The following is a 26,453-nucleotide window of genomic DNA, read 5'->3' as shown; positions in this document are numbered from 1 at the left end:
TTGAACTATTAACCATAAGACAAATCCATGATCTCTTCTTTTCTTGATATTGTGATCTCAAGTCAGTCAGAAACACCTATGAGACTGGTGGGTATCAAATACAGGGCCTTTTCCATCGTAGTCCCACATCTTTGGAACTCCCTCTCCAGGGCTTGGTTGCTGATGGCTTTTCAAAGAAATTTGAAGGTGTTTCTCATTCTAGCCCATGTCTGATGAATGTGCTGTGCTTGAAAGGTTTTTTTTTTTTTACGGGTTTTATTTATTGGTTCTGAACTATAGTTTGTTGCATTTATTGTGTTTCTAATGGTTTGTGTGTTTAAATTTATTTACTTTTGGGGTAAACTGCCTGAAAGGCAGCTTAGATATTCATTACATAAGTATATAAATCAATAAAATATTAATATAGAGTCTACAGGAGTTAGTAGGCTAGTAGTAATATATTGGTAGACTTATGAAGAATTCCTACTAGGTAGCAAAGTAAGCACTTTCTGAACAGGGAACATAGAAAGTGATGTGTTCAAATGGTGTTCCATTGCTGTTGCAGCAGTAGCATCCTCACAAATGAGAAACCAAGATGTGGTCATTCCATATTTATGCACAGCTGTGCTGCCATTTGGCAGTCCAGCCAGTGTGCAGGGAAAACTGACCAATGCCGCTGTCTTGTGTGCAGAAATTATTGCTATGGCTGAAGTGGGCGTGATGGACCGAGAACACCTGCATGTGCAATATGGGGGTCTGGATGCATTTGCCAACGAGACTTGTACATATCTGAGACAGGTCTAAGCCAGCAAAGGCTTCCCATCTTACCCCATCATTACTGGGCTGCTACTTTTGGCACTGGCATGGATTGTTTCTTGGGACTCTAATTGCTACTCTAATCTGGAGATCAAAGAGACATAGGCCTAATGTACACCAAGAAGGATAGAACACTATGAAAGCAGTATGAAAACGGTATATAAAAAGCAACAGCCACACCAAGCAGCATATAGTGGTATGAAAGTGGTATATGGTATATGTGTCAATGAGCCCTAACAGGTGTCAGTGCCCTTCAATACTGCTATAAAGCAGTAGTGTGGCTCCTGCCTCTTATATAATGGTTTCATACAGCTTTCACAGTGCTATATCCTGCTTGGTGTACATTAGGCCATAATCATCTTGGTTCATTTTACTTAAGCCTAGGGAGGCTTTCCTCCTCCCCCACCATTTGAGCCCAGCCCTGGCGCCCTCAGTAGGCACCAAACTATCCAGTGAACTCAGCACATTATTTTTCACTCTTGAGTGTGCAGTGCTGGAGCAAATCCCAATTGATTGAAACAACTCCATTGGCAAATCAAAGCAGCCAGTCTTATCCATCTGAAACAGTGAAGGGGATTTACATGGAGTAAAAGTGCCTTCTAGCTACATTAAATCCCTCTTGGCATATTACCTCAGACATTTGCCTTCCTCTAACCAGTTCTCATATAGCAATGTCATTAAGTCAGATAGCTCTAATCCTTCAAATTTTATATACATTTGATTCCCCATTCACTCACATCTTGTGTCTTCTCTTCAGTGGATTTAGCCTTCAAGTCCCCATATCTAATTTTTGATGTTTTTCTTCTCCTCATTGCTTAATCCTAGTAATTCCAAGGTGTGTGTGTGTGTGTTTCCCTTCCTCACAGCACAATTCACAAACACTGCTTTCCTCATATGCTTCTGTGGGGTTGATTCAGAAAACATGCATTGCCTTTCCAGCTTTTTTGTGCTGGTCTGATGTTTTACTTTTATCATTTATGCAGTGATCAGTTATGAGTAAATTAAAGAATAGTGCAAGTATTACATTTCACAAGATTTTCTGTTTTTATTTTCATGCTTGAGTTGGAGTCTGAATTAGGGAAGCAAGGACTGCATGCTTTGCCTCAAAAAGCAGTATAAAATATTTGAAATAATAATAAAAATAATACAGAGGCTACTTTCATGAGCAGAGCCATTTTTGTAATCATGGAAGTAGCAGCTGCATTTTTCATGAGTCCCCTACTTGAGAAATACAGTTCTCACAGGAGTAGACCATGTACCCAACCAGTTAATCATATGCGTTAAGCCAACTGCTGTAGCAGTTACAGCCTTAGCCAAATTGTAGTTATAGGATTATTCTCAGAGATATTTCCTGAGTTCAGGACTCTAGAAATTAAATACAATAATACTATTTGTCAAGTGAATCATATAGACCAGCCTTTCCCAACCTGGTAGCCTCCAGATGTTTTGGACTTCAACTCCCCTCAGCCACAGCCAGCATGACCAATGGTCAGCAATCTGAGAGTTGTAGTCCTAAACATCTGGAAGGCACCAAGCTGGGGGAAGGCTGAGACAGAATAACAGCAGGTTGATCCCTCCACAAGGATAGAAATGGAGAAACTTGTATTGTTGTTGTTATTATTATTATTATTAATAATAATAACAACAGCAACAACAACAACAATTTCTTATCCGCCTCTCTCTTTGGATACATTTAATACAAAAATACCATATAAATCAAATGCATAAAACTGACTAAAAACATATAAAACCGATGCAATATAATAATGGGACACCTTAACATTCATCTGGGTAGGCCTGTTGGAACAGGCTAGTCTTTATAGCTGTCTAAAACTCAGATAGAGAATTAAATTGGCCAGCTCTTGCAGGTGATAACAAAGGGATTCTCCTTACTTTGTGCACCAGGAAATCCCCTTGTTATCTCCAATCACAAAAAGATTCCCCCCTCTCAACCTTCCCCCAACTAGCCTCCAGTAGCCTCTAGGGTAGTGGCTGGGGCTTGGGAAGAGTTGAGGATGGGACCCACAGAGGGAGCCCAAGCCTCTAAGGGCCAGAAGTTTCAGAATGTTTAGTGGCAATGTGATGCATTGCTCTTCAGATTTTTAGAAATTTTAAAAATAAATTGCAGTTTTAATCATATTGATGAAGTTGCTTTTTTCATGAATTATCTTCCTTTTCCATATGTTATTGTTGTAAGCCGCCTTGTGAAGGCTTCTGCCCTGAAGGCTGCAAAGAAATGTTTTAAATAAAATAAACAAATTAAATTATATATATACATACATACATATATATATAATTTCTCCCAAACCCTTTACCATTTTAGGGACCCATGAGCTCCCTCCAAAGTTACCAAGTTCTTCTTTCTGGTCATGAGGAGACAAGATTTGTTTTGTTTGTTTTCCTGCCAGATGGCACAAGCATGCTTCTTTCGACGTGGCCCTCCGAGCTCTTAGTTTTATGAGCTTTATTATTGGAAAGCTAAAGCCCTGGGTCATTTGGATTCAAGAAACAGCGAACAAATGAGCAAAGCAATCAGTATAGCTTAGATTTCAAGGAGCAGTGACAGTCATAAAAAAAAAACTATCGATGTTCCCTATTATTGTTCAATAAAATATGTCATGTATTTTCCTGCGTTGTTTTGAATGTGCCCCTGTTTTCTGCAGTGCCCCCAGTGATGTTAGTAGGAAGAAGCAATAGAACCAAATTCACTTCAAATAAAAGCCCTTTAACTTGTGCAGCATGTGCCTTGAAAGATAGCAGAAAAGAACACAACAGAAAAAGAGTCTAGGAAAGAGGCTGAAGTTACTATCGTGAAAGTTTTTCTGATTTATTGCCTGATGACCCATCATGAGCCTTAAGTCCTATTCAGGCATTCTGATACTGGGTATAATAAACATGTGAAGAGGGGGAAGGTGAAAGCCCCACCTCCTCTGTCATCGCATGCACTGCCCTTTACATATGGAGGGTGACTTTGAAAGAGGAGAGCAGACTGTTCCAGACTGTGTGACTTCCCTCCAGTGAAGGCTGGTGGCTCTGATTTTGATGGGGCTGTGATTCCAGTTTGGGTTTTAGTCTGACTAAAACCCAGAATGGATTCACAGCCTCACTGAAATCAGAGCCACCAGCCTCCACTGGAGGGAAGTCACACAGTCTGGAACACTAAATCAGGGCTTTATGAGCCTATACAGCATACTAGCATCAAAACATGGATATAAATTCAAAATATTCCACATATGATATACCATCTGATGTTTCCCAATATTAACAATCTTTTAAAATGAAACCAGACCCTGAAATATACTATAGCCACCTTGCATTTATTTATTTAATTCAATTTTTATACCGCCCAATAGCTGAAGTTCTCTGGGCAGTTCACAAAAATTGTATCCTGCCAGTTAGTGAGTTCAGTTGTGTAGAAGCCTGTCCTGAAGAGGAGTCCAACATAAAGGGGGAGGGGTGAATGTAGGAAGACGGAAAGATAGGAGAGGATGGAGGGATTTCTTAATGGGGGAATGGGGGTGGGTGAAGTCAGGAGTGTCAGCAAATTGCTGAAGGACCAAACTGGGTGTGTTCCATATGGCCTACCCCAGGCCCCCTCAGCTAGCCTGTTTCCCTCAGGTGCAGTGGAGGGTGCTATCCCACTGCTGGTGCCGAAGTATGATTTACCTCTCAATCTGGTTGGCTTCTGTATGTGGAGTGTGTGTGTGTGTGTGTGTGACATCTTGGCTTCGTCTCAGGCAGCAAATATCTAGGGCTGGCCCTGTTTCCAAGCCTGATGGAATCCCTGGATTAAATTCAGGGTCATTCTGTGTATATGACCTGTAAATTACAACCAGCATCTGAGACTCTCCTCTAAGAGCCTCCTCTGAGGGAAGTTTGGAGGATGGCAACAAGAGAGAGGGCCTTTTCAGTGGTGGCCCTCCAGTTATGGAATGCTTTTCCCAATGAGGTCTACCAGGTACCAACATTGTAATCTTTTTGGCACCAGATCAAGATGCTCATCTATTCTAAGGCATTAACTTTTGTAAACCGCCCAGACAGCTTCGTCTATGGGGCAGTATATAAATGCAATAAATAAATAAATTGAAGGCATATAATAGGCTTCTTAATTTAGTTGTTTTATCAGGCTGTTGTATTTCCTTGCCCACTGTTTTCAGTTGCTAAATTATTTTAAATTTTTCTATGTTTTAATTTCTGTTGTAAGGTGCCTTGAGTGTTTTATCTAATAAATAATAATAATAATAAATGCCTGACAATGCAACCAAGTAAAGCTCAGCACTTCTTCTAGGATAGAGCTAAACAGAGTTATTGATTACAGATTCAGATTCATGGGCAATTTCTATTTCCTACAGACCAGAAAAGCATTTTCTGTACTGTTTGAAGCATGCAATTTAATCTGTTTGGCTTTCCCATCCCCTTCAAACTAACAATTCTATTTTTCATAGATAAACATTAATGTAGAAATCAATGCTCTGAAAGCAACTTTAACATTTACCCCCTGAAGTACTTCAAATATTACATTTCATCTTAGTGAATCAATTAATGTATTTTATATATTTGTTGGGGTTAATATCAAAGGCACTCTTCACTACCATTTTTGTTTGAAATCAAGCTTCGATTATAAGGTGGTAGAACTCTGATACCGGGATGGTACCCATTCCAGCTATACATGAGGAACAGTTTACTAGCTACACTGTTTTGTGAAAAACGTCAGCCATTTAATATTTCAGAGAAGTCCTGTTCTAGCCTGTCACAGTATCAGATGTTGACATGAGGGGGTGCTTTCAAGCTATGACTTCCCATATGAATCCTGAAGTGGCACAGAACCATCTCATTATACACAGCTGAACTGGCCTTTACTCAAGTTTAAGCCAGTAAGCAGAGATTTGCAGGGGTCAAACAACTGCTGCTACTTCTTCTTGACCTCATATGAGTCATCTACCTGCAGACAGGGATACAGGGCTGGGCAGAGGGGGGGTCAGCGGGGCCAGTTGGCATGGGCCTACGATTTTGAGGGGGCCTACTCCAAGTCCCCCTGGTAGAGGCAAAGATATCTTATTATACATCTTGAATAAAAGTGCTTGCTATTAACTTTTTATAAATCATTCTAGTTCATATGTATTTAAAACTAATTAAAAATACTTAATGAAATGGGGCCTACATTTCCCATCTGGCCCAGGCCTATTACCAGCTTTGCCTGGCCCTGCAGGGATGTAGGACAATTTGGTTTGCACTCGCAAAAAGTCAAGCACGCACAGTTTGCCACTTCAATTGAAAGTGCAAGCAGAATCTGTTCCCCAAAACTGTTCACAAATTCTCAAATATACACTCGCATTCCACAAATTTCAGAGAAAAAGCAGTCTGAAATTGCATGGTTTTAAAAAATACACAATTTCCCACTTGAGTGTTTGGAGGGAAATTGCACAACTTCAAAAAATATTCAAAAATTTTGTACAATTTTCCCACTTGTGCAAATAAGACCGCACTCACAAGTGGTCAAGGAAATTGATGGAGAGATGAGCATCAAGCAAATACTGAGGGAATCTGGGCAAACAAGAGTATCACTTGTTCATCTATTCCTACCTCCAGATAGCTTTAATAAAGGTCTGTTTAGTACAAGGAGGTTTCCAAGGAGGTTATTTTATTTTACAGTCACACTGATTCAGAATTTTATTGAATTCATTTTCATACATTATTTCCAGGCCACTGTTAAGGGTGGAACCATGCCAGATACATGCAAGAAACACAGGGACTGAGATGGCCTCTATGCTGATCATTGCCAGTCTAAATGGTAGACAGACGTCTATGAGGATCAGTGCCAGTGGAACAGCCCAAACCATGAACAGTAGAGCAGAAGCCTCCCCTGCCTCCGCCCCCAATTAATGATTTAATGTTACAGCTGGTTTAGCATAGGATATAGCCTACAGTACAATCGTAAGAATGAATTTAATGCTACAGCTAAGTTAGTCACCTGATATAGCCTGCAATGCATTCCTATCAATGTCTACCTCCAGTATCAGAGGCAGTAAGCCTATATACACCAGTTGCTGGGGAATATGGGTGGGACCGTGTCCTGCTTTATTGGTCCCTGTTCGACAGCTGGTTGGCCACTGTGTGAACAGAGTGCTGGACCAGATGGACCCTCGGTCTGATCCAGCATGACACTTTTTATGTTCTTCTGTTTGATGGAACCTACTGCCTTTTAAGTGTGCATAGCATTACAGCCCTAATATACCACAGTTATGACAAGTTAACAATCATTGCATTTGATTAACACCAGTAAAGTACCATTATAATACATCCATCCACTCATTTAAACTTTGACTGTTTCCATCAACTGCTACTACGGTATTGTAGCAACGCCATTAAAATATATGCCATTTCCATCATTCTGGAAATAGTGGGAGGGGGAGATGTTTTTGGACAGCGGATTGTGCTCGCTACATTGGTATATTTTGAAGTATACCATTTGGTTGGGGTTGCCCATCCATCAATAAAACAAACGAAAACACTATTTTTAATGAACTCTGACCACCAGGATAGAGGGCACAAGTTCGAAGAAGCCGGGTCCGGGGGGCAGGGGGAAATTCCAGAGTTTCAAGATTTCAAAAAGGTATGCAGAGAGGGTTTTTTAGCAAGTTGGGCCCCTCCTTGCCCATTACTGTCAATGATTAAAAAAAAAACCTAACAGGAAGGATAGATAGTCAGACAACCAGTGTTTAAGACTCAAATACAGAAAATTTTCATAACTTGGTTTCCTAATGAACTCTTACAAAGGTAAATCTGATTCAACCTATTTTACCAGTAATTAGTGATATCCTAAGTTCTCTTTGACATTTTAAATGTAGTACATTCAAGTATAGTAAAGACAAACTTAATGGAAAACCTCAAATTGTATCATATAAAATATGAGGAAAATAGGGTGTATGCTTTTATAAAGAAGTCAACAATTCTATAATTATTTAGCCCAGAAGTTGGCATATAAGTTATGAATGATCCTGAACGCCTTACCTTTCGGTAAACAATCATGTTTGGAGAACTCTCCTCTTGATCAGCAGTTTCCATGTCACTAGATCCTTGGGCCATGATTAACCGTTCTGTTCACACCAGGCTGCAAGAGCAAGAACAATATTCAGTAGAACACCCAAGCAAACAGAAGTATGAAGATAAATTCTAAAATCAAATGCATAGTCACAGCAGGTGAGGCAAAAAATGTGCTCAATGTTCTTATTCCATTATATAATGCCTGAAAGGCATGAGACCTAGGATTTTGCTCCGGCTGATGAAATAACAGACTGACAACTCGTCCCTAAACAGATTGTGACATGCTCCCCAAATAGTATTGTTGGTGTATGCATTTGTAAAGTTGATATGACCATGATGGTTGAAACAACAAATAAACAACTTCCATTCCCCAAATGGTGATAAGTTGTAGGAGCTGTGCTACAGGTTTTACTTTCCTTTGGATGAGAGACAGAGGCCTAATCTACACCAAGCAGGATATTGCACTATGAAAGCAGTATATAAAAAGTAGAAGCCACACCAAGCAAGATATAGCAATATGGAAGTGGTATATGGTATGTGTCAATGGGCCCATACTGCTATAAAGCAGTAGTGTGGCTCCTGCCTTTTATATACCACTTTCATAGTGCAATATCCTGCTTGATGTAGATTAGGCAAGAGTGTAATCTTTGCTTTACAAATATACAAGACATCCTGGCTGTTGACAACATCATCAAATCAACCTGCAAACTTCCGTGAATGGCCAGATACAAATGTGCTATAAATTGCTCATTTAGAGAATTGCTGAATGGGACCCCTCCCTCAGTGCATCTAGCCTCTCACTGCCATTGCTGTCAGCTGCTATTGTTCTTCCCTCTCATCATTATGACCACTGCTTTCTTGACAGGCAGAGAGCAAGTGAGCACCACTACTGTTTCTGGGCCAAAACAAGAGGCAGGTGAGCAAGCAGACTGCAATAGTGAAGAGGAGGAGCAACTCCAGGGGACTTTTGTCAGGGGGCCCCTACTGGGGAGTGGGCCCTCAGCAGACGGCCAACCATGCCTACCCTTGATGCCAGTCCTGGTTAAATTATTAAATTTAAGATATAGTATTGGCTGCCAACTTGGATGGTTTTAAGGGGGATTAGATGAATTCATGAAGGATAAACCTATTTGTGAGTAAAATACTAGTCACCTACATGAAAGGATGCCAACAAAACTGTGCCTCGCAGAACAGAGAGCCAAATAATGAGGATGTAAAGCAAAATAATGCCCACCAATTTGAGGGGACTCATATCTACAGGTACAGAAGTCCAGGCATCCAGTACCATCTAAACTGCTGGAGCAGGTTTTTCCTCCTAAAGAAAGATCTTGTTGACTCCTAAATTTTGCAAAACCATTTGCACCACCTATGCCTATCTCTCTTGCCCCCTTAGACACACATTTTGTCAACAGTTCTTATAGACAAAACCAGATAGATGTTACTATTTCATTAATTCTCAGTCAGAAATAGTTTTACTAAGAAGCTGTAATTATAGGCTTTCTTTGACTTATAGAGAGAGGAAAATTTTAAAAAGGAAGTGCCCGAGTCAACAACATTTACTTGACCATAGATGCTACTTAGATACAGTCAGAAAGTTATTCTTTTCCAGGAGTTCAAATTACAACAGACAAATTCAACTTCATCATTATTGGGTGCCTAATTAGAAGTGAGAGAAGAGGAGAAAGGGATCATTTGCCATTACTTTTGCTAATAGACAAGACATTACAAAAAGCAGCAGACCATGCAAAAATAAAGTCAATATTGGCAGAGTCTAAATAGTTTCATCATCATCATTTAGCAAGAAAATTCAAAGGATAGAAGGGCTCAAATAAAGTGCTATAATTCAATCATCTAATAAAAACGTATTTGCACAGCGTAATCCTATTCATGTCTACTCAGAAATAAGTTCCACTGAGTTAATGGGTCTTACCAGAAAGTGTATATTGCCACCGAAAATAGACTTACATCTGAGTAGACATGCGTAGGATTGCACTGTAAGAAACTCTTCATACTTAGTTCAGTATAGAACCATTCACCAATAACAACAACAACAATAGCTGTGCTGGCTCATGAGTAAATTCAGGATAATAAATCCAAAATCACGGTTAGGCAATTCCTTTCTTAGGACCAACCAAAATGCCACAAAAGTGCAAGCTTTTGAGCTCTCCAGAACTCTTCATCAGGCTATATGGTATATTGGCAGGGGATGGAGGAAGAAACAGAAAAGTTCAAAAATTAGACCATATCTTGTGGCTTTGGGGTCTGTAATCTAGACTCCATTTTAAACATGCTTACACGCAGGATCTGGTCTAATTTTTAGTTGGCTAGTTCTAATACAGGTGAATTCTGGATTTCCAATCTAGATTCTGGATTTTTCACCATTATTACTTATGATGAGTTCCAGATCGAAAAACAAGGGCTGTGCACCACTTCAGATCTGGATCCAAATTCCAAACTGAAGTGGGGCAATTCGGACTGAATCAGTCTGAACCCAAAGCAGATCCGATGCAGGTCGGATCAATCCGAATTGCTTCAGATTGGTTCAGACTGATCTGGAGGGGCAGCTCTGTGCCCAGCTTTCCCAGACGCCTGCAGAGCAGCTGCCCTCACTCACCTCCCCCTGACTCACCCAACAGGCGCATGAGCCATTTTAAATGGCCTACTTATACCTGTAATGTTCCATAAATGACTGCCTTACAGCACCATTTACACAGGATTTGATAGATGGAATTAGACAAGTTGCCATTTTAAAAGAAACTGGTGACTCCCTTGAAGAGGCAGGTGCTATGGATGCTCGCGACAGATCTGGGTAAAGAGCAGGGGGCTTGCATGGCTCTTCCTTGAAGTGGCAGCCAGCTGCTGATACTTGCAATGGGTCTGACCCACTACAGATGTCCAAAACTTAATTCAGATCCAGACCTGAAGTAGGCCAGATTGGGTCCGAGTCAGGCCGAGGTGGATTGAGGCCAATTTGGAAGTGTGTGTACAATATTATTTTATCATAAAATTGAAATGCACTGATCCAGCTCTACTGTTGTTACTCATGACAAGTTACACCAGAATTGTTACTCATGACAAGTTACACCAGAATTAAGATGCACATCTGATAAACAATAATGCACTGCAGAGAACAAAAGATTCAAGTATGCATCTGACTTATGCCTGTGGTTCCTGATCAGGGATGTAATATCTGCTTCTCTGTACAGATAGCGTTATCTTATCTAGATAGAGTGTGTGTGTGGGGGGGGGGGGAATAGTTTGGGATGTCTTAGAGAAAAAGTGCTGCGCTGAAACAGGGATTTTAGGAACATCTTCACCCACCCACCCACCCTGGGGCAATTCTACTGGGAGACCTGGGCTAAAGCCCCACTTCTGTCACTGACACCCTGTATGGACTTGGACAAGTCACTACCTTTGAGCATCAACAAAAACGATACTAGGTAACACTATATAGCCTTTACAATAAGGTAAAAATGAGACAGACTTTTCAGCAGAAAAGTGTAGGAGAAGTGCTATACATGATCAACAGTAGCAAAAGAAAAAAAGGAATTGTTCTGCATACAGTACCGTAGGTCAAATCCTGCATAATGTTACGCTTTGGAAATAGTTGGGTAATAAGCAGATATCACCACAATCTAGCAAGGGTGAGGTGTGAGTGAAAAGCAAGCTTTCCCATCAGTTTTCCCTGTTGCATCACAAGCAACCCACACAAAGGGATACTGTCTGTACAGTTAAGAACCTAGGAAGCTGCCTTATACCGAGTCAGACCACTGGTCCATCTAGCCTTGCATCGCTAACACTGACTGAAGGCAGCTCTCCAGGGTTTCACACAGGATTCTTTCCTGTCCCTCCCTGGAGATGCTGGGGCCTGAATCTTGGACCTTCTGCATGCAGAGCAGCTGCCCTTCCACTGAGCTACTGTCTCTTCCCACAGGCCCCAGTTCCTAGAGCTGCTTCACTGGAGCCAGCAGGGGATTGGGAACAGCGTGGAAAGTAGCGGAGAATAGAGACACTCTGGTGAGATTTGCTTTTCACAGACCCCAAATCCGCCTCTGTCCCTGCCCTCCATCAGCCCACACTGGGAAAAGCTCCGTTTCACCTGCTGCCCTGGGCGACATGCACTGATTTTGCAATCACCACTAGTGTAAAAGCCAAGACAGAGTTTGTTCCCTTGTGTTCAAGGTATGATTGGGGTTAAAGAGAGAAGTGAATTGTCAAAATATTCCTCCGCTGCAATATCTGAAATGGCAGGCTGCACAGTGCCTTACTACCTACACGCATAGCCTAGAAAAGACACAGGCATTATTCACCAGTGGCAGTCCTATGCAGATCTACTGAGAAATAAGTCCTATTGAGTTCCATGGGACAGACTCCTAAACAAGTATGTATACGATTGCAACCTCAGAGATTTAATTTCCAGAGACCTTGAGGAAGAATGACAAGTCTAGTGACTCGCATGAACAACATTTTAAGATGGCATCCCCAGAAGGCAAAAACAGGGACATGATTGGGATTGGAAAGGGATACAAAGCAGAAGCTTGGCAGTACACCTAGTAAACAGGGGAGATTGGAGCACATGCATGCACAGTGCTGATAGGATGATGAACTCTTTCAGCACTAATTACGTATTGATCAAAGGTTGGGGGGAATGACCCCCACAGAGACAACAACCACACACTGGGAGAGACTGGGTTCGCACAGCACACTAACCTGCACTCAATGGTTGAGTGTGGCTTGTTGTTGAACTGTAGGTTGTTTGTTGAATCATGGGTTAGCATTCAGGATATTTTTCACAGGATGGCTTTTTAACCATGCAGTGTGCTGATTTTCCTCAAACAAGCCACCTTAAGAACCCACAGGACCTGTTCAGACAACTCGCTAACCCACCATGCATTACTCAAAAACACGATGCATGGTGGGTTAGCGTGTCGTGGAGTGAAGGAATTCCCACCCCACAATGGGCATAGTACTCACACCTACTATTCACATTCTGAAGGATGGTTAGTGGGCTTCCATAGTGGTTCCCGTGTCATTTGGTGGGAACTCTGTGGGGGTTTTCTCATTGTTTCACTAGAAAAATAATAATGGTGGCAACCACAGAGTCTGCCGACAACAGTGACCGCCAGTTCAGCAACACTCTTGCCACTGTGGACGTTCTGCATGATTGGTGGCCATTTACCCCATTTGTATCAATGGAGCTGCTGCCGGGTACTGGGAATTGTTTTCCAAAACATCTGGAGGACACCAGATTAGGGAAGGCTAATCTACTGTGATAGACAGTGGCTCCCTGGAGTTTCAGACAGGGGTCTTTTCTAGCCCCCACCCATGGAGGCGGATGGCTCCAATGTCAGTGGGGTGGTGAATTCACTCCAGGTTTCAGTCCAAACTCTAAAGGAACTTTCTAAGGTGCAGAGCACCACCAGCCTCCACTGGCTCTACCACTGAACTGAAGGGGGAAGGTGTTGTAGGTGAGATGGGTACTAGGGTACAGGTGCCCACTTAGGGTCTAGTTCTTAAATAAATCCCCATTCTCTATAAAGCACAAGACACTCCTAGGACACTATACTGTTTACCAATAATCAATTCTGTGTAAAACCTGTGGCTTATCTTTCATCTTATCCCTTAATCTTCTATTTATGACATCCAATTCTGTTGCTAAGGAGATGCTTACGCAGATCATTATGACTTTAGGTAACAAGACAAATGGCTAGTTCTTATGCATTTCCCCCCTTGAAATTCTCTCTCTCTCACACACACACACACACACACACAGAGAGAGAGAGAGAGAGAGAGAGAGAGAGCAGATCTACGCTATTGAGGCAAAATTGTTTCCCAAAGGGAATGCTGATCATCAGTTACAACATAAAGCTCTGTAATGATGCTTATCCTTGACTGAATAAAATGAAATATTCCACTGGAAAGGCACATTCCTAATTCCCAACCATTGTTGCAATTTTTTATCTGACATGACAACTTGTCGCTTTAAAACAGGGCTTGAACATTGGCTGATGCGGTGATTCAGACATTCTTGAGAGGATTTCTTAAGAAAACAGCATGACACTGTGAATATTAGCTTTATTAGATTACTACCGATCAATTTACAGGCCAACAAATGCACAGTTGCCTATTGCTTGCATGGGATCAACTTCCTTCCAGGGAGCCCTTGTGTTTCAGAGATTAAACTGCAATATATATTTGTTGTCAGTAATATGCATTTCTTTCCCCACCAAACAGGGCCATCACCACTTGAAGCAGCGAGTCAAACTGAACTTGAACTAGTACCAAGGCCAAGACATTTTGCTGCCTGAGGTAAAGGACAAAATGGTGCCTCTCCCTATTCCATGTACAGAAGTTGACCAGATTGGCAGTTGAATCGTACTTCAACATTGATGAAGACACAATGTCTTTCATCATGTCTAAGAGCAGCAGGGTAGCTTAGAATCACAGAATAGTAGAGTTGGAAGGGGCCTATAAGGCCATCGAGTCCAACCCCCTGCTCAATGCAGGAATCCATATTAAAGCATCCCTGACAGATGGCTGTCCAGCTGCCTCTTGAATGCCTCTAGTGTGAGAGAACCTATTACCTCCCTAGGTAATTGGTTCCATTGTCATACTGCTCTAACAATCAGGAAGTTTTTTCCTGATATTCAACCAGAATCTGGCTTCCTGTAACTTGAGCCCATTATTCCATCAAGGGACAGGACAGATCCTTCTACCACCTATCCCCTGAAATCCTTGACGGTTATAGCTATCCCCTGAAATCCCTGATGGTTAAAGCTACGCAAGAGATGCTTGCAGCCGCCCTGCTTTGCAGAGCATCTCTCCTGTAGCCTTAGGAGAGAAATCCTTTGCACGGGAATGGGAGGGAAGCCGCTGACCGTACTGCCCCACCCCACCCAGGGATGGCATGTGCATATCCCGGGAAGCACGTGGGGAGCTGCCGATTGTGGCGCCCTACCCAGGGGTGGGACGTGCATGTCCTGGGAAGCACAGCTGCACAATGGGGCAGGTATATCACCAGGTACTGACAGTGGGGTGACCCAGCACGAAGAGGAATTCTAATGGGAACCAGCACCACCATTCGGTGGGAGGGCAGAGAGGGGTTGGGTAAGGTCAGCTACAATAGTCAACCATGTGTTAATAGTCCACTCACTGTCAATTATTATATTTTCGAGTGGGGAGTACCCCCTAGTGAACTGTAGAGTTGAGTATTAACTCAGGGTTGACTATTGTCCAAACACGCCCAGTATTGTGTATGCAGTCATGCCACAGATTTATATAATGCTATTATACCTGCCATTCCTCCCTGTTGAGGGAGACAAAAACAAGCCTGAAAAGAGCTAAAAATTGTGTTTTCTAGTTTTGGGGAGAGTGAAATTCATTGTGTCCTCTAAGTGGGTAAATGTGATGGACAGATCCGAAAGACATAGCATTAGCACAGGCAAATAGCATGTTAAAATATAACTTTTCTCAACTTAAATATTTATCATATTCATTTTACAGGTGTAAAATTGTAAGAGCTTGAATTAATCTACATGAAACATATTTGAATGAGTTCAAAAAACATTATTGATGGATGAATTTACCACGAGTGAGTTCATTATTTGCTTGGAAAATAATGAACTCAACCATGTAGGCTTAGACTAGTGTTCTCCCTCAAAGCAAACTCTCATTCCACGTAAACAAATTTTTGCTGATATCAAAGGCATTATGTTATTCCAAACTACAGCATCTCAGAAGCTATAGTTTGGAATAATGTGATGCCTCTTCAAAGCCAGAGCTGAAGTACCAGTTGTGGCGATAAAGGAAGTGGCTACAGAGACTAATTTTTTTTAGGAAAGCACTGCCAAGCCCTCCACTCATGGGAGCCAGAGTGAGGAGGAGGGAAGCAGCACTGGATTAGGCAAGGAAAGTGTCAATCCAACCAATGCAATGCATAAGCAGAATTTTTTTTAGATACAGACTACGCATGTTTAGAATTAGCGTGGATTTGATTTAAATCAATTTGATTTAAATCATGATTTAAATCACAATTTAAATCACAACTCAGAAAGACTCAATTTAATCATGCGACTTCCCCCCACCCCCAAAAGGGCACTCTATTCATTGATTTTTTTTTAAACTTAGCACTTAAGAGGTAAGGGGTTGATTCTGTTTACATAGATTTGCAAAGGAACAATGGGACTGCGATCGCTGCAGACACAAATCCACAGTTTTGAGAACTGTAAAACCAAGCATCTGTGATAATAACTTCTAGATAGAAAAACTGCCCAACAATCTTACAGAAACCTCTGGAAGAGCATAACATTGTGAATGGATTAATGGAATTCATTTGGCAAAAAAATTAAACATTGCATGAATATACAGCCTCATGCTACATAATTAAAAATTAACCCTTATTTCATGATGAATAACCTTTGGACTATAACGTATCTTAAATAGAAAACTATCTTTAGATAGATTTTCCCTCAAAAAGTATTTTATTAAAAAAATCTGATTTAAATTTAAAAAATCCAGTTTAAATTTAAAAAATCCATATTTTTTTAAAAAACACACACATTGATTTTTACCCACCCTGTTTAGAATAGAGATGTAAAATGTCCAGAAATGTTGACACCATGGAAGAAAAACATTTTTCCCCCCCCTGGCTTTTTGGGTGGGAAAAATGGAAATGTTGGGGGAAATTCAAAAATAAGCAATGTTTTCTTCTTTTTTTTTTACACGCTCTTTACAGAACTGAAGTCACTATGTTGCTTTGTAACAGCCTTCTCCAACCTAGTGCTCTCCAGATATTTTGGACTTCAGTTCCGATCAGCCTCAGGCAGTATGGCTAATGGTCAGGAATGCTGGGCATCGTAGTCCAAAACATCTAGAGGACACCAGGTTGGGAGAGCTGCGTTATGTTCCTAAATATCTGAATATTTAGTCTAAATAGTCTGAAAGTTATATTATGTGTAACTCATAAAATTATCACTATAATTAAAAAAATTTAAAAGTAAACTAATTTAGTATGAGTTTAGTAAATTTGCAAATATTGTCTGAATAAAATATGCTTTCCAATTTAATATAGCAGACATAATTTTATGAGCAAACCAATTTATATCATATTTTAGATTCCTACTTAATGTTTGACAAAGTACTTCAACAAATTGTCCCTGAATCATCCTAGAAGCCAAAAGAAGCAGCAAGAACTGGAGGTAGAGGAAGACTGATGAACAGCATCTATTCCTATTTGTAAGGAAGTCTAGGAAAATTCCTAAACCTGTTCTTGTTTGTGGCATGAAGCTTAGGGAAATCTGATCTGAAGGAAAAGCTATCAAGATTTTATTTAACTGCAGAAATTCAGTTTAGGAATGGTAAACAACCATATTTAATTTAAGACCCTTTAAGCAATCTCAGTTTATTATTTGAAGAGTGACACTTTATTTGTAAATAATTTCTGTTAATGAATATCTTTTTTATGTTTTTTGTTTGTTTTTGAAAAGTGGTTTCTAGTAGTAATGTCAGACCCATAGGAACCTGGCTACTTAAGTTGCTTTTATATAGAAAGGGTTTATTCTAGTGACAGCAGTTAAAAGGTTTTATAACTGAGGCAGCATTTCCAAATTGAGAACTTTGGTTACAAAAATGTGGCAGTGGCCCTGTTCAGAAAACACCTTAAACCATGGCTTTAACCACTGTGGTTAAGCCACAAAGCCAGGCTGTGTTCAGAAGACACCTTAAACCATGGCTCTAACCAGTGGCGGACTGGCCAGGGTGTCAGCTTGCCTGATGGCAAGTGGGGGCCCTTAAAGTGGGCCCCCTTAAACATTAGTCAATATGTTAAAAATGTTAAAAATGAAGGAACAGACAAGAACGTTTTATAATGTTCACAGCAAGGCACTGGAATTTGTAAATAAATGTAATGACAAGATTTCACAGTTAAATATGGATGAAAATCAAACATTGGAAATTGACTCTTTGGAAACAGCATTACCATTTAAGAGGCAGAGGAAGAAGAAAAGAATGGCAGATGAGGTTATAGATGATGAAGGAAATTCTCAGATTCTCTAGCTGATTTTCGAGTAAATGTGTTTAACCTAATAATGGACCACATTGTCCAGTCACTAGATTCACGCGTTATACAACACAAAAAGTTGTATACCGATTTATCCTGCTTGGACCCAGCAAAGTTTAAAACTTTTCATCCTTGAAGATGAAGCACTGGACGGTATTATTAAGCTGTCTCCACAAATCAGCAAAGATCAAGTAATATTGGAATTGCTTTCTTTTGCTTCGAACTTTGATGTATTAAAGCTATTGCTTAATGATGGTGAGAATATGGATTCCAGTTGCAACAAGTGTAAAATTTGTGGCACTCGCCCATCGTGTGTACTAAAAATTCTGGCATCCAACAGATTTCATGACAAGGCATATGATAACCTTTATGAACTTTATAAAGTCATCTGCACGCTATCAGTTACTCAAGTCCAATGTGAGAGGACATTTTCAAAGCTAAAGATCATAAAGACAAGGCTAAGAAATGTTTGAGGAAAACTTGGAATCATACATGTTGCTATCCATTGAAAAGGAATTGTTTGATGAATTGGATGCAGAAGCAATTATTGACAGATTCGCACAGTCATCTAGTGAATTCAAACGTGGACTGCATGAAATATTTATTTATTTATGCTTTTGAACTACACGTTAATGTGTAAAATGTTCAGTAGAAGCAAACTATTTACATTTAATATCTACTGTATACTGCCAGTGATATGTACAATATATGTACAATGTAATTGCTAAAAAATATACATTTCACAAAAATTTTAATTGTGCCTTCCCCCCCCCACTTATGTATTTTTTGAAAATTTTATTTATTTCTTATAAAAAGTAAATCATAGCCTTATAGTTGTGGGTGGATCCACTTTGTCTCCTGGCAACCAATATTTATAGACCCAGTCCGCCACTGGCTCTAACCATGGCAAATAAAGCAAAAAGCCTTATTCACCTTGGTCAAAGCCATGGTTTAAGGTGTCTTCTGAACACAGCCTGGCTTTCTGGCTTAACCACCAGGGTTAAAGCCATGGTTGAAGGTGTCTTCTGAATGGACCCAGTGAGTTCTATAGACCCAAGCCTCAAAGTTAATTTTTTAAAAAGAAAAGTAACATAGGTGGGATAACCCACATGCTGTTCCGTTGTATCTGGTAACCGTGGTGGGATAATCTACAGTGGAGTTTTTTTCATGTGTGGGTTTTAGATTAGAACTACATTAATTGACTGCTATAGCATCTACCACAACAAGCCCAGAAACACAGGATTCCCTAGAACATCACCCAAACTGTCAAGAATGCACGTTTTCTTCCTTATTATCTAGTCACAAACCGACATTCAGTGATGCTCCACGTCATGCTCAATCAGCAAAAGATACATTAGATCAATAATTTTAATAAAGAATGGAAGAACTTACTATGCTGGGAAACTTCCAGAGAGGATTAAAAGAAAACATTTCCCCCATGGCTTCAGTATTTCCAGGAATTTTACATCTCTAGACTTTCTATAAAAAGTAGGGGTGTGCACGGACCCCCGCTCCGCCCTGCGGGCCGATCCGAAAATTTCGGATCGGCCCACTGCGCTCCTCTTCGCCGCGGAGCTCCGGCTCTGAATCGGAGCTCCGCAGTGGAGGGGACTGGCGCCAGGTAAGGCCGGGAGAGGAGGGCGGGAGGTTTACCGGGCCCTGCCGCCATCGCTGCCCATGCAGCGACGGCGGCAGAGCCCGGTAAGGGACCAAGGGGGAGGGGGGCCTTACCTGCCTCTATCCGCGGTCCATCGGCGTCTTCAATTGAGCCCACAGTTCAACCAGGAAGCAAGCGGCCCAGACTTCCTGGTTGAACCACGGGCTCAATTGAAGACGCCGACAGACCGCGGACGGAGGCAGGTAAGGGAGAGGAGGGCGGGGGGGTTACCGGGCCCTGCCGCCATCCCCGCCCATGCGGCGATGGCGGCAGAGCCTGGTAAGGGACCAAGGGAGAGGGGGGCCTTACCTGCCTCCATCCGCGGTCCGTCGGCATCTTCAATTGAGCCCACGGTTCAACCAGGAAGTCTGGGCCGCAAGCGGCCCAGACTTCCTGGTTGATTCTTGGTTGACCCACAGGCTCAATTGAAGACGCCGAAGGACCGCGGACGGAGGCAGGTAAGGGAGAGGAGGGCGGGGGGGGGGTGTTACCGGGCCCTGCCGCTGTCACCGCATGGGCGACAGCGGCAGGGCCCGGTAAACCCCACTTACCTTTCCGGCGGAGCTCCGGATCGAGGCGAAGGATCCGCCTTCACCTCGATCCTCTTCGCACGCTCCGCCGGCCCCCCAATCCTCTTCGCCTCCGCCTTAAGGGCAGGCGAAGCCCCCCGCTCCGCTTCTAATTTGCCTGTCCGATTAGAAGCGGAGCACATCCCTAATAAAAAGTGTTCTTAACATGGTTTTAGAAATCATGTGACTATATATAAGCACCTTGCCTTAAATTCTAAAAGAATATATTTCCATTTTCCCCATTTTCAGGAGAAAAAAAGATCCTTGGAAAAAAATGAGTTTTCCCCTATTTTGGGGGTATGTGTGTGTGCTTACATCTCTATTTCAGAAGTTTGCAAGTAATTCTGAACTTAATAGCAACCAGCCATTAGCAAATTCATAAACCACTGGTACAGGCTTGTTAAAAAGGTGAGCATTATGAACAGCCGAGGTTTGACCAGCAAGCGGATTAATTATGTAACTCAACAGCATCACTAGTTACCATGCCATTATTTTTTTCTCCAGAATTAGCTTCTGAACCAAAGAGATACTGATGAATTTGAACTGGAACTCAACACAAATTTACAATGGACTGACACTCTATCCTGAAATGCTGATTAGAACATGATTGTGCAAGAGGCACAAGTTGCTACTGGGTGGTTTTAATGACATGACTGATAACAAGCACTATAATGCTGTTCTTCCTGTGTTGCCCCAAAGGAGTTTCTTGAAGGAGAGAGAGGTGGCAAGATCAGTTCTCCCCTACACAATCCCCAAAAATCAACATTAAAAACACCTAGCACAAAAACTCCTACGCCTATTTATCTGAAATCTGGTGGGCTTCATCCACTCAAAATGAGCTACTATGCCTGCAAATAGCATCCAATTATGTCAAAAATAAAATAAAATAAAAGTTATAGCCCTTTTTATTTCCCCATTATAGTGAATGGGGAGCCATCCAAAGCTTCAGAAAACTGAAGTGAGGCTCTGCCTCTGATCCAAAACAGAATGGGGCTTGTCCAAAGTGAAGCATTCTCCTATCCAAAGCTCAAAAGTGGATTCCACAGTGATTATTTTCCAAATTAAATTGCCTTTGAGCTGTCTTCACGCTATGTTTGTGTATGGCTGATCATTTTTCATGTGGGAAAGAAAGTAGGGGCAAGACTTTTGGAACAAAAAGTGAGTATTCTGGCCAATGGAAGTTTCACATTTGCATCACAAACTGACGGAACCAAAAGCTGCTTTAAGCCTCCTGTGTGAAAATACCCCTTTGCTCGAGACTTTAGCTGGGCAGGCTGTAGAGGTGAGAATAAAGGCTTTTCCCTCTAGACCAGCCACCTCTTAAGTCTTTGCAGGACCATTGCGAAAGGCCAGTTCAACTGTAATTGAATACTATCCAGTCCACAGGTAAAGAACCAGGGAAGTGGGGGAGGAACAGCATTGCTGGAACACATATGCTGTTTTTAATGGCTTTTCCAGACTATGCCAAGGCAAGGCAGTTTTAGCTCCTGTACATCACATATTTTCCATCTGATTCTTGTGCCCTGAAACCCACATCTCCCAGCCTTTAAAAGCAGGATGCTCTTTAAAAGCATCCTCCCCAGCAAGTGCTGTTCCACATCCCTGCGTCCTGTTCCACATCGCCGAGGACTAGATAATGTGCTATTACTTTTATACTGTGACTTGCAGGATTATCATGCAGTGGCTAAAAAATAGAAGGGGACACACAGACGGGCTAGAGAACCTGTACATACAGACACACACACACCCTTTTTATTTATTTTAAAAAAAATGTTCCTGGAGAAGCATCTCTCAAGTTCAACAATATGATTTGGAGAGAGGAACACAGGAAGCTGCTGTATACTGAGTCAGACCCTTGGTCTATCTAGCCCAATATAATCAACAATGACTGACAGCAGCTCTCCATGGTTTCAGGAAGGATTCTTTCCTCGCCCTACCAGGAGATGCTGGGGGGACTGAACCTCGGACCATCTGCAGGCAGAGCAGGTGCTGCTTCTGAGCTGCAGCCCCTCCCTGCAGAAGGGGGAAGCACTATGGCTCGCTAGTGTTTACTTGCAGATAAGGTCCACAGGTTTCAGTGGAATTCACTTGCATGTATTGCAGTGCAAGGGACCCTACACACCTATATTTTCCTGCAGGATTTTTCTTTAATGTTGTGAAGAAAACGCAAGAGAAAAACTAAGTCCACAACCTTTGGTACACTTACCTTGGAGAGACTTAAGTCAACCCTGCACAACTTGCGACCCAACAAACTGAACGACACCCGCACTGGCCATGTATTGTGGCTTGCTGATTAAGTGGCACCCCCTCCCCTCTTTTTGCAGTCTTGTCCTGGCAGCATAAACAGGTTTATTCAACCCCACTGTACAGTCTCCACCAATGGGCTGTGTCACCAGGGAGCTTCGGCTGTTGGGCGGTATAAAAATGCAATAAATAATAATAATAATAATAATCTGCGCAGGCCTTTTCAAAGTCAGTGTATTTAAGGTAGATGCAGCTATCAACTCTACTACCACTTTCTTCTCAGGCCTCTCTTGGTTTCTGTGACAAAAAATCCAGCAGGCAACACATTCAAAGCAACCAAACAAGCCAACAAAGTTGCGCAGGGACTCTGAGCCCACAACCAGACAGCTCCGATTTCAGTGATCACAACCAGGATGTTTGAGCACTTCCAATCACCACCATCCAGAAGCATGAGGGTATCACAGTCTGATCTGCAGTTGGCTTGGGGACTTCCATGGGGCCAGCATGACAATGCAGTTCAGCTAAGAGCACCTGGGTGAGATCAGGTGGGCACACTTTCCACACTTCCGTTTGCGCACACTCATGCATGAGCAGAAACATGAAATGCTCTCTGTCCTCAGGGCCCTCCCCTTCTCCTTCATGAGCCTGACCTCTTGTAGATGCCATGGAGATGACAGATGTCTCACATCTACATTTTCTTGGCAACCGTGGACCCCTGAATCAGGGATGGTGAAGCCGTGGCTTTTCAGGTGTTGCTGGACTGCATCTCCCGTCATCCCTCATCACTGGCTATGATGGCAGGAGCTGATGGGAACTGTAGTCCAACAACATGCAGAGGGCCATGGCTTCCCCACCCAACCTAAATAATATGTAAGCAATCTGCCCTACCTACGGCTTAGATCTACAAACCAGTTGAGCTAAAGAACCTGGATTTAAGCACATGTGAGCCATTCTGTATAAGTGAGGCTTAAATTGTTCCATCATTTGGCTTGTTTGCAGAGGGTGGGGGAGGGGTTACAGTTCCTGCACATGCGATTCAAATGTAAAAGCAACAGCGGCTAGAGCCCAGCCTTCCCCTACCGGGTGCCCCCCAAGTGTGTGGGACCGCAATTCGGTTGGGCTATAGCCCATGTATCATCAGTTGAACACTGGCGTGCTCCCAGTCGAGGCTGGTGACCCTGATGTCAGTGGGGCAGTGAATCTGCTCCAGGTTTCAGTCAGAACTCCTGGTTCCTACTAAAATCCAGTGCAGATTCACCACCCCACTGACTTCAGAGCCACCAGCCTCCATTGATTGCTTCAACCTCCTAACCCCACACTCACACCCTGATGCATTTCACACTAGTAAGCAGCCTCCATAGGACCATTTGTGAAAACACTGAAATAATTCCAATGGGCCCTATTTCCAAGGGCGCATGTTTAGGATTGCAGACCTGACGCCAGGGCCAAGCCAGCTGGCTGAAATCCATTTCCGATTGATTCACAGACCGGATCAAGCAGCTGGTTGGCTCATACGCAGCCAGACCCTGCTGTCTTGACACTGAGCTCCGCTTGGACTCCAGCAACATGGGCCCTCAATTCTCACGTGCTTTGCCTTTGCGGGGCTCCGGCTGCTGCCCAGCGGTTTGCTTTTAGTTGAAGATGCTAAAACCCAGTTCTTGGAACGTGCAGAAAACTTGGAAGCCGCATCTCCAGCAAACGCGCCCTGGTCCTTTCTAACTGTGCGCGCACAGGGCACACGCGAGCCCTGCGCTTCGCAAAGGCGGCGGTGCTTCCTTGTAGGCGGAAATTACTCTTGCACTTGGTTCGGACAGCCCGTAGCCAGCCACGCTTCCCGCGGGTAAAGCCCAGCTCATCCGACACCCCCACCCCCCTCCCCGCTTCATTCATCGGAAATCCAATTGGCGCAGCCACGAAGCAGGACCACCAGCACCAGCACCAGCCTCCCAGCAACGCCGCTCTTGCGCGCCGTTCCCTTCCCCAGCTGGTTGCTTAGCGATTGCCCTACGTGCCCCTCAACATCGATTCACACAGCACCCTGCTTAGTACAGAACGCTCAGGTCGCCCCCCTCGCCCCTTTCCACAAAGCCTCCAGGGGAGCGGTCGGTCGGGGAAACCAAACTCTCCCTGCTCTGGGCTGAAAACGCAACCCACCCCCAACACGCGAGGCACTGCACGGCGACGGATGTACGCCGAATGGAACCCGGCGTCAAGGACGCGTTTACACGGCGTTGCGGTCCAGTTCGTTTACTTACACTTTTCTTTACTCATTCGTACTCCACCCCCATGATGATGATAATTAATTTAATAATATCCACATTGGAAAGGGAAGAAAACGAAGCCAGCAAGGGTGTGTGGCTAGTTGGTTTGCTATCGCTCAAACCTTTTACTACCCTTTCCTTTCCCACCCATTCCAAACGGGGACTCCACACCCCCAGCACGCTTGGACGTTCTCCGATTTGGTTTAAGAACCAGACGACGCGAAGGCATTCGCTCTGCGTCCCTTTAAAGCGGGGGAAAGGGAGTGCGAGAGGGGCGGGGGAGGAATCATGCAGCTCTAGCCATTGTTGCCCCACAAGCTTTGGGGAGGATACTATGCGCGGGTAATTGCCATTACCTTAGCAACCCAGAATCTGCTGCCGGTCCCCTTCTGGGCTTTTGGTTTTGGTTTTAAATGTCTCCTCGGTGGCAGCGAGCAGCCTGGTTCATGGTACAGGAGAAGTGGGATGGAGCGGCGGGCGTTGGATGAAAGGCACTTGCCGCTTCCCGGTCTCTCCCCTCCCCTCCCTCCCCCGCTTTCTTTCAGGCTTTCTCGTTCTTCTTCAGCGCGTCTACCGGCAGTCAAAGACGCCGAGTGAGGCTTGCGGGGCGCCGCCGTCACAAAAGATGGACCCAGGAGGAGAAGAATCGGAGGAGCCAAGCTCAGCCTGCTCACCACCGGCTCCTGCAGTCCCGTCTCTTGCTCGTTCTCCGTTGCTCCTGGCATACGCTCTTCGCCGTCTTGGCACAGCCGAGGGGACTCAGGGGGAGAAGCCGGCGGCCAGAAGCCACCCACAGCTACAGGAGGCGGAGAGGGAGAAAGGAGGAAAAGCAGAGCAGCAGAAGCGCCCAGTCCGAGATTTGTCCCTAGCGAGCCCTCGGCTGATTGCAGGAGTCGCAGCCGCGCCCACTGCAGGCCTCGCGGAGGAATTGCACCCTTCTTCCTGCCACTTGAAGAGAGACGGAGAGGGTCGGAAGGAACCGGGAGAGCAAGGCCGCCAACAGAAAAAGAGGAGGGTGTGTGGCCGTTTTCATCTCTTCAGGGCGGAATCCTATGCATGTTCAGACAGAAAAAAATCCTACAACTCCCAGCATGCCCCAAACAGCCGTGCTAGCTGGGCATGCTGGGAGTTGTAGGACTTTTTTGTTGTCTAATAGGGTGACCATATGAAAAGGAGGACAGGGCTCCTGTATCTTTAACAGTTGCATAGAAAAGGGAATTTCAGCAGGTGTCATTTGTATATATGGGGAACCTGGTGAAATTCCCTCTTCATCACAACAGTTAAAGCTGCAGGAGCTATACTAGAGTGACCAGATTTAAAAGGGGGCAGGGCACCAGCAGCTTTAACTGTTGTGAGGAAGAGGAAATTTCACCAGGTTCCCCGTATATACAAATGACACCTGCTGAAATTTCCTTTTCAATACAACTGTTAAAGATACAGGAGCCCTGTCCTCCTTTTCATATGGTCACCCTATGTCTAAGCATGCATAGGATCATGCCCTTGAGAGATTTATCCAACAATGTTCACAAAGAATTACAGAGCAAATAGTCTTGTATCATAAAATAAAATAAAATGAGAGACAGGGTTAGCATCCCCCAAACCGTAAAGGCAGCATTGCCCCCGCCCTCCCACTGACACATGGCGGGAACCCTGGGGCTACTGGAAAGAAATGAACTTTTCATAAGCAGGTAATTAAAATAAACGTTTCAATCCTCTGCATGTGTTGTCGAAAGTTAACGCATCAAAATTAACAGGACTGCTATTTCTCACTCACTGATATTTCTCACTTTAGGGCAACTCTTGCTCACTCACTGAAATGTACTTTG

General features: G+C 43.3%; 1 protein-coding gene across 1 annotated transcript in view; it reads right to left on the bottom strand.

Moving 5' to 3' along the window:
* Positions 1–25,070, bottom strand: part of RGS6 (regulator of G protein signaling 6) — a gene marked incomplete at its 3' end in the record, with an annotated part of 266,689 nt that extends 241,619 nt beyond the window's left edge. Inside the window, exons 1-2 of the mRNA XM_063117616.1 lie at positions 24,984–25,070; positions 7,807–7,906 (exon numbers count right to left, since the gene is read on the bottom strand). Of these exons, the coding sequence (XP_062973686.1) occupies positions 7,807–7,881 (75 nt within the window). The remainder of the gene's footprint in view (positions 1–7,806; positions 7,907–24,983) is intronic.
* Positions 25,071–26,453: the final 1,383 nt, after the last annotated feature.

The sequence above is a fragment of the Elgaria multicarinata genome, chromosome 2 (genome assembly GCF_023053635.1).
Source record: "Elgaria multicarinata webbii isolate HBS135686 ecotype San Diego chromosome 2, rElgMul1.1.pri, whole genome shotgun sequence".
In the NCBI taxonomy this organism is placed as follows: Eukaryota; Metazoa; Chordata; class Lepidosauria; order Squamata; family Anguidae; genus Elgaria; species Elgaria multicarinata.
The sequence above is the reverse complement of the archived record's forward strand: the minus strand, read 5'-3'. Positions and strand labels throughout refer to the sequence as shown.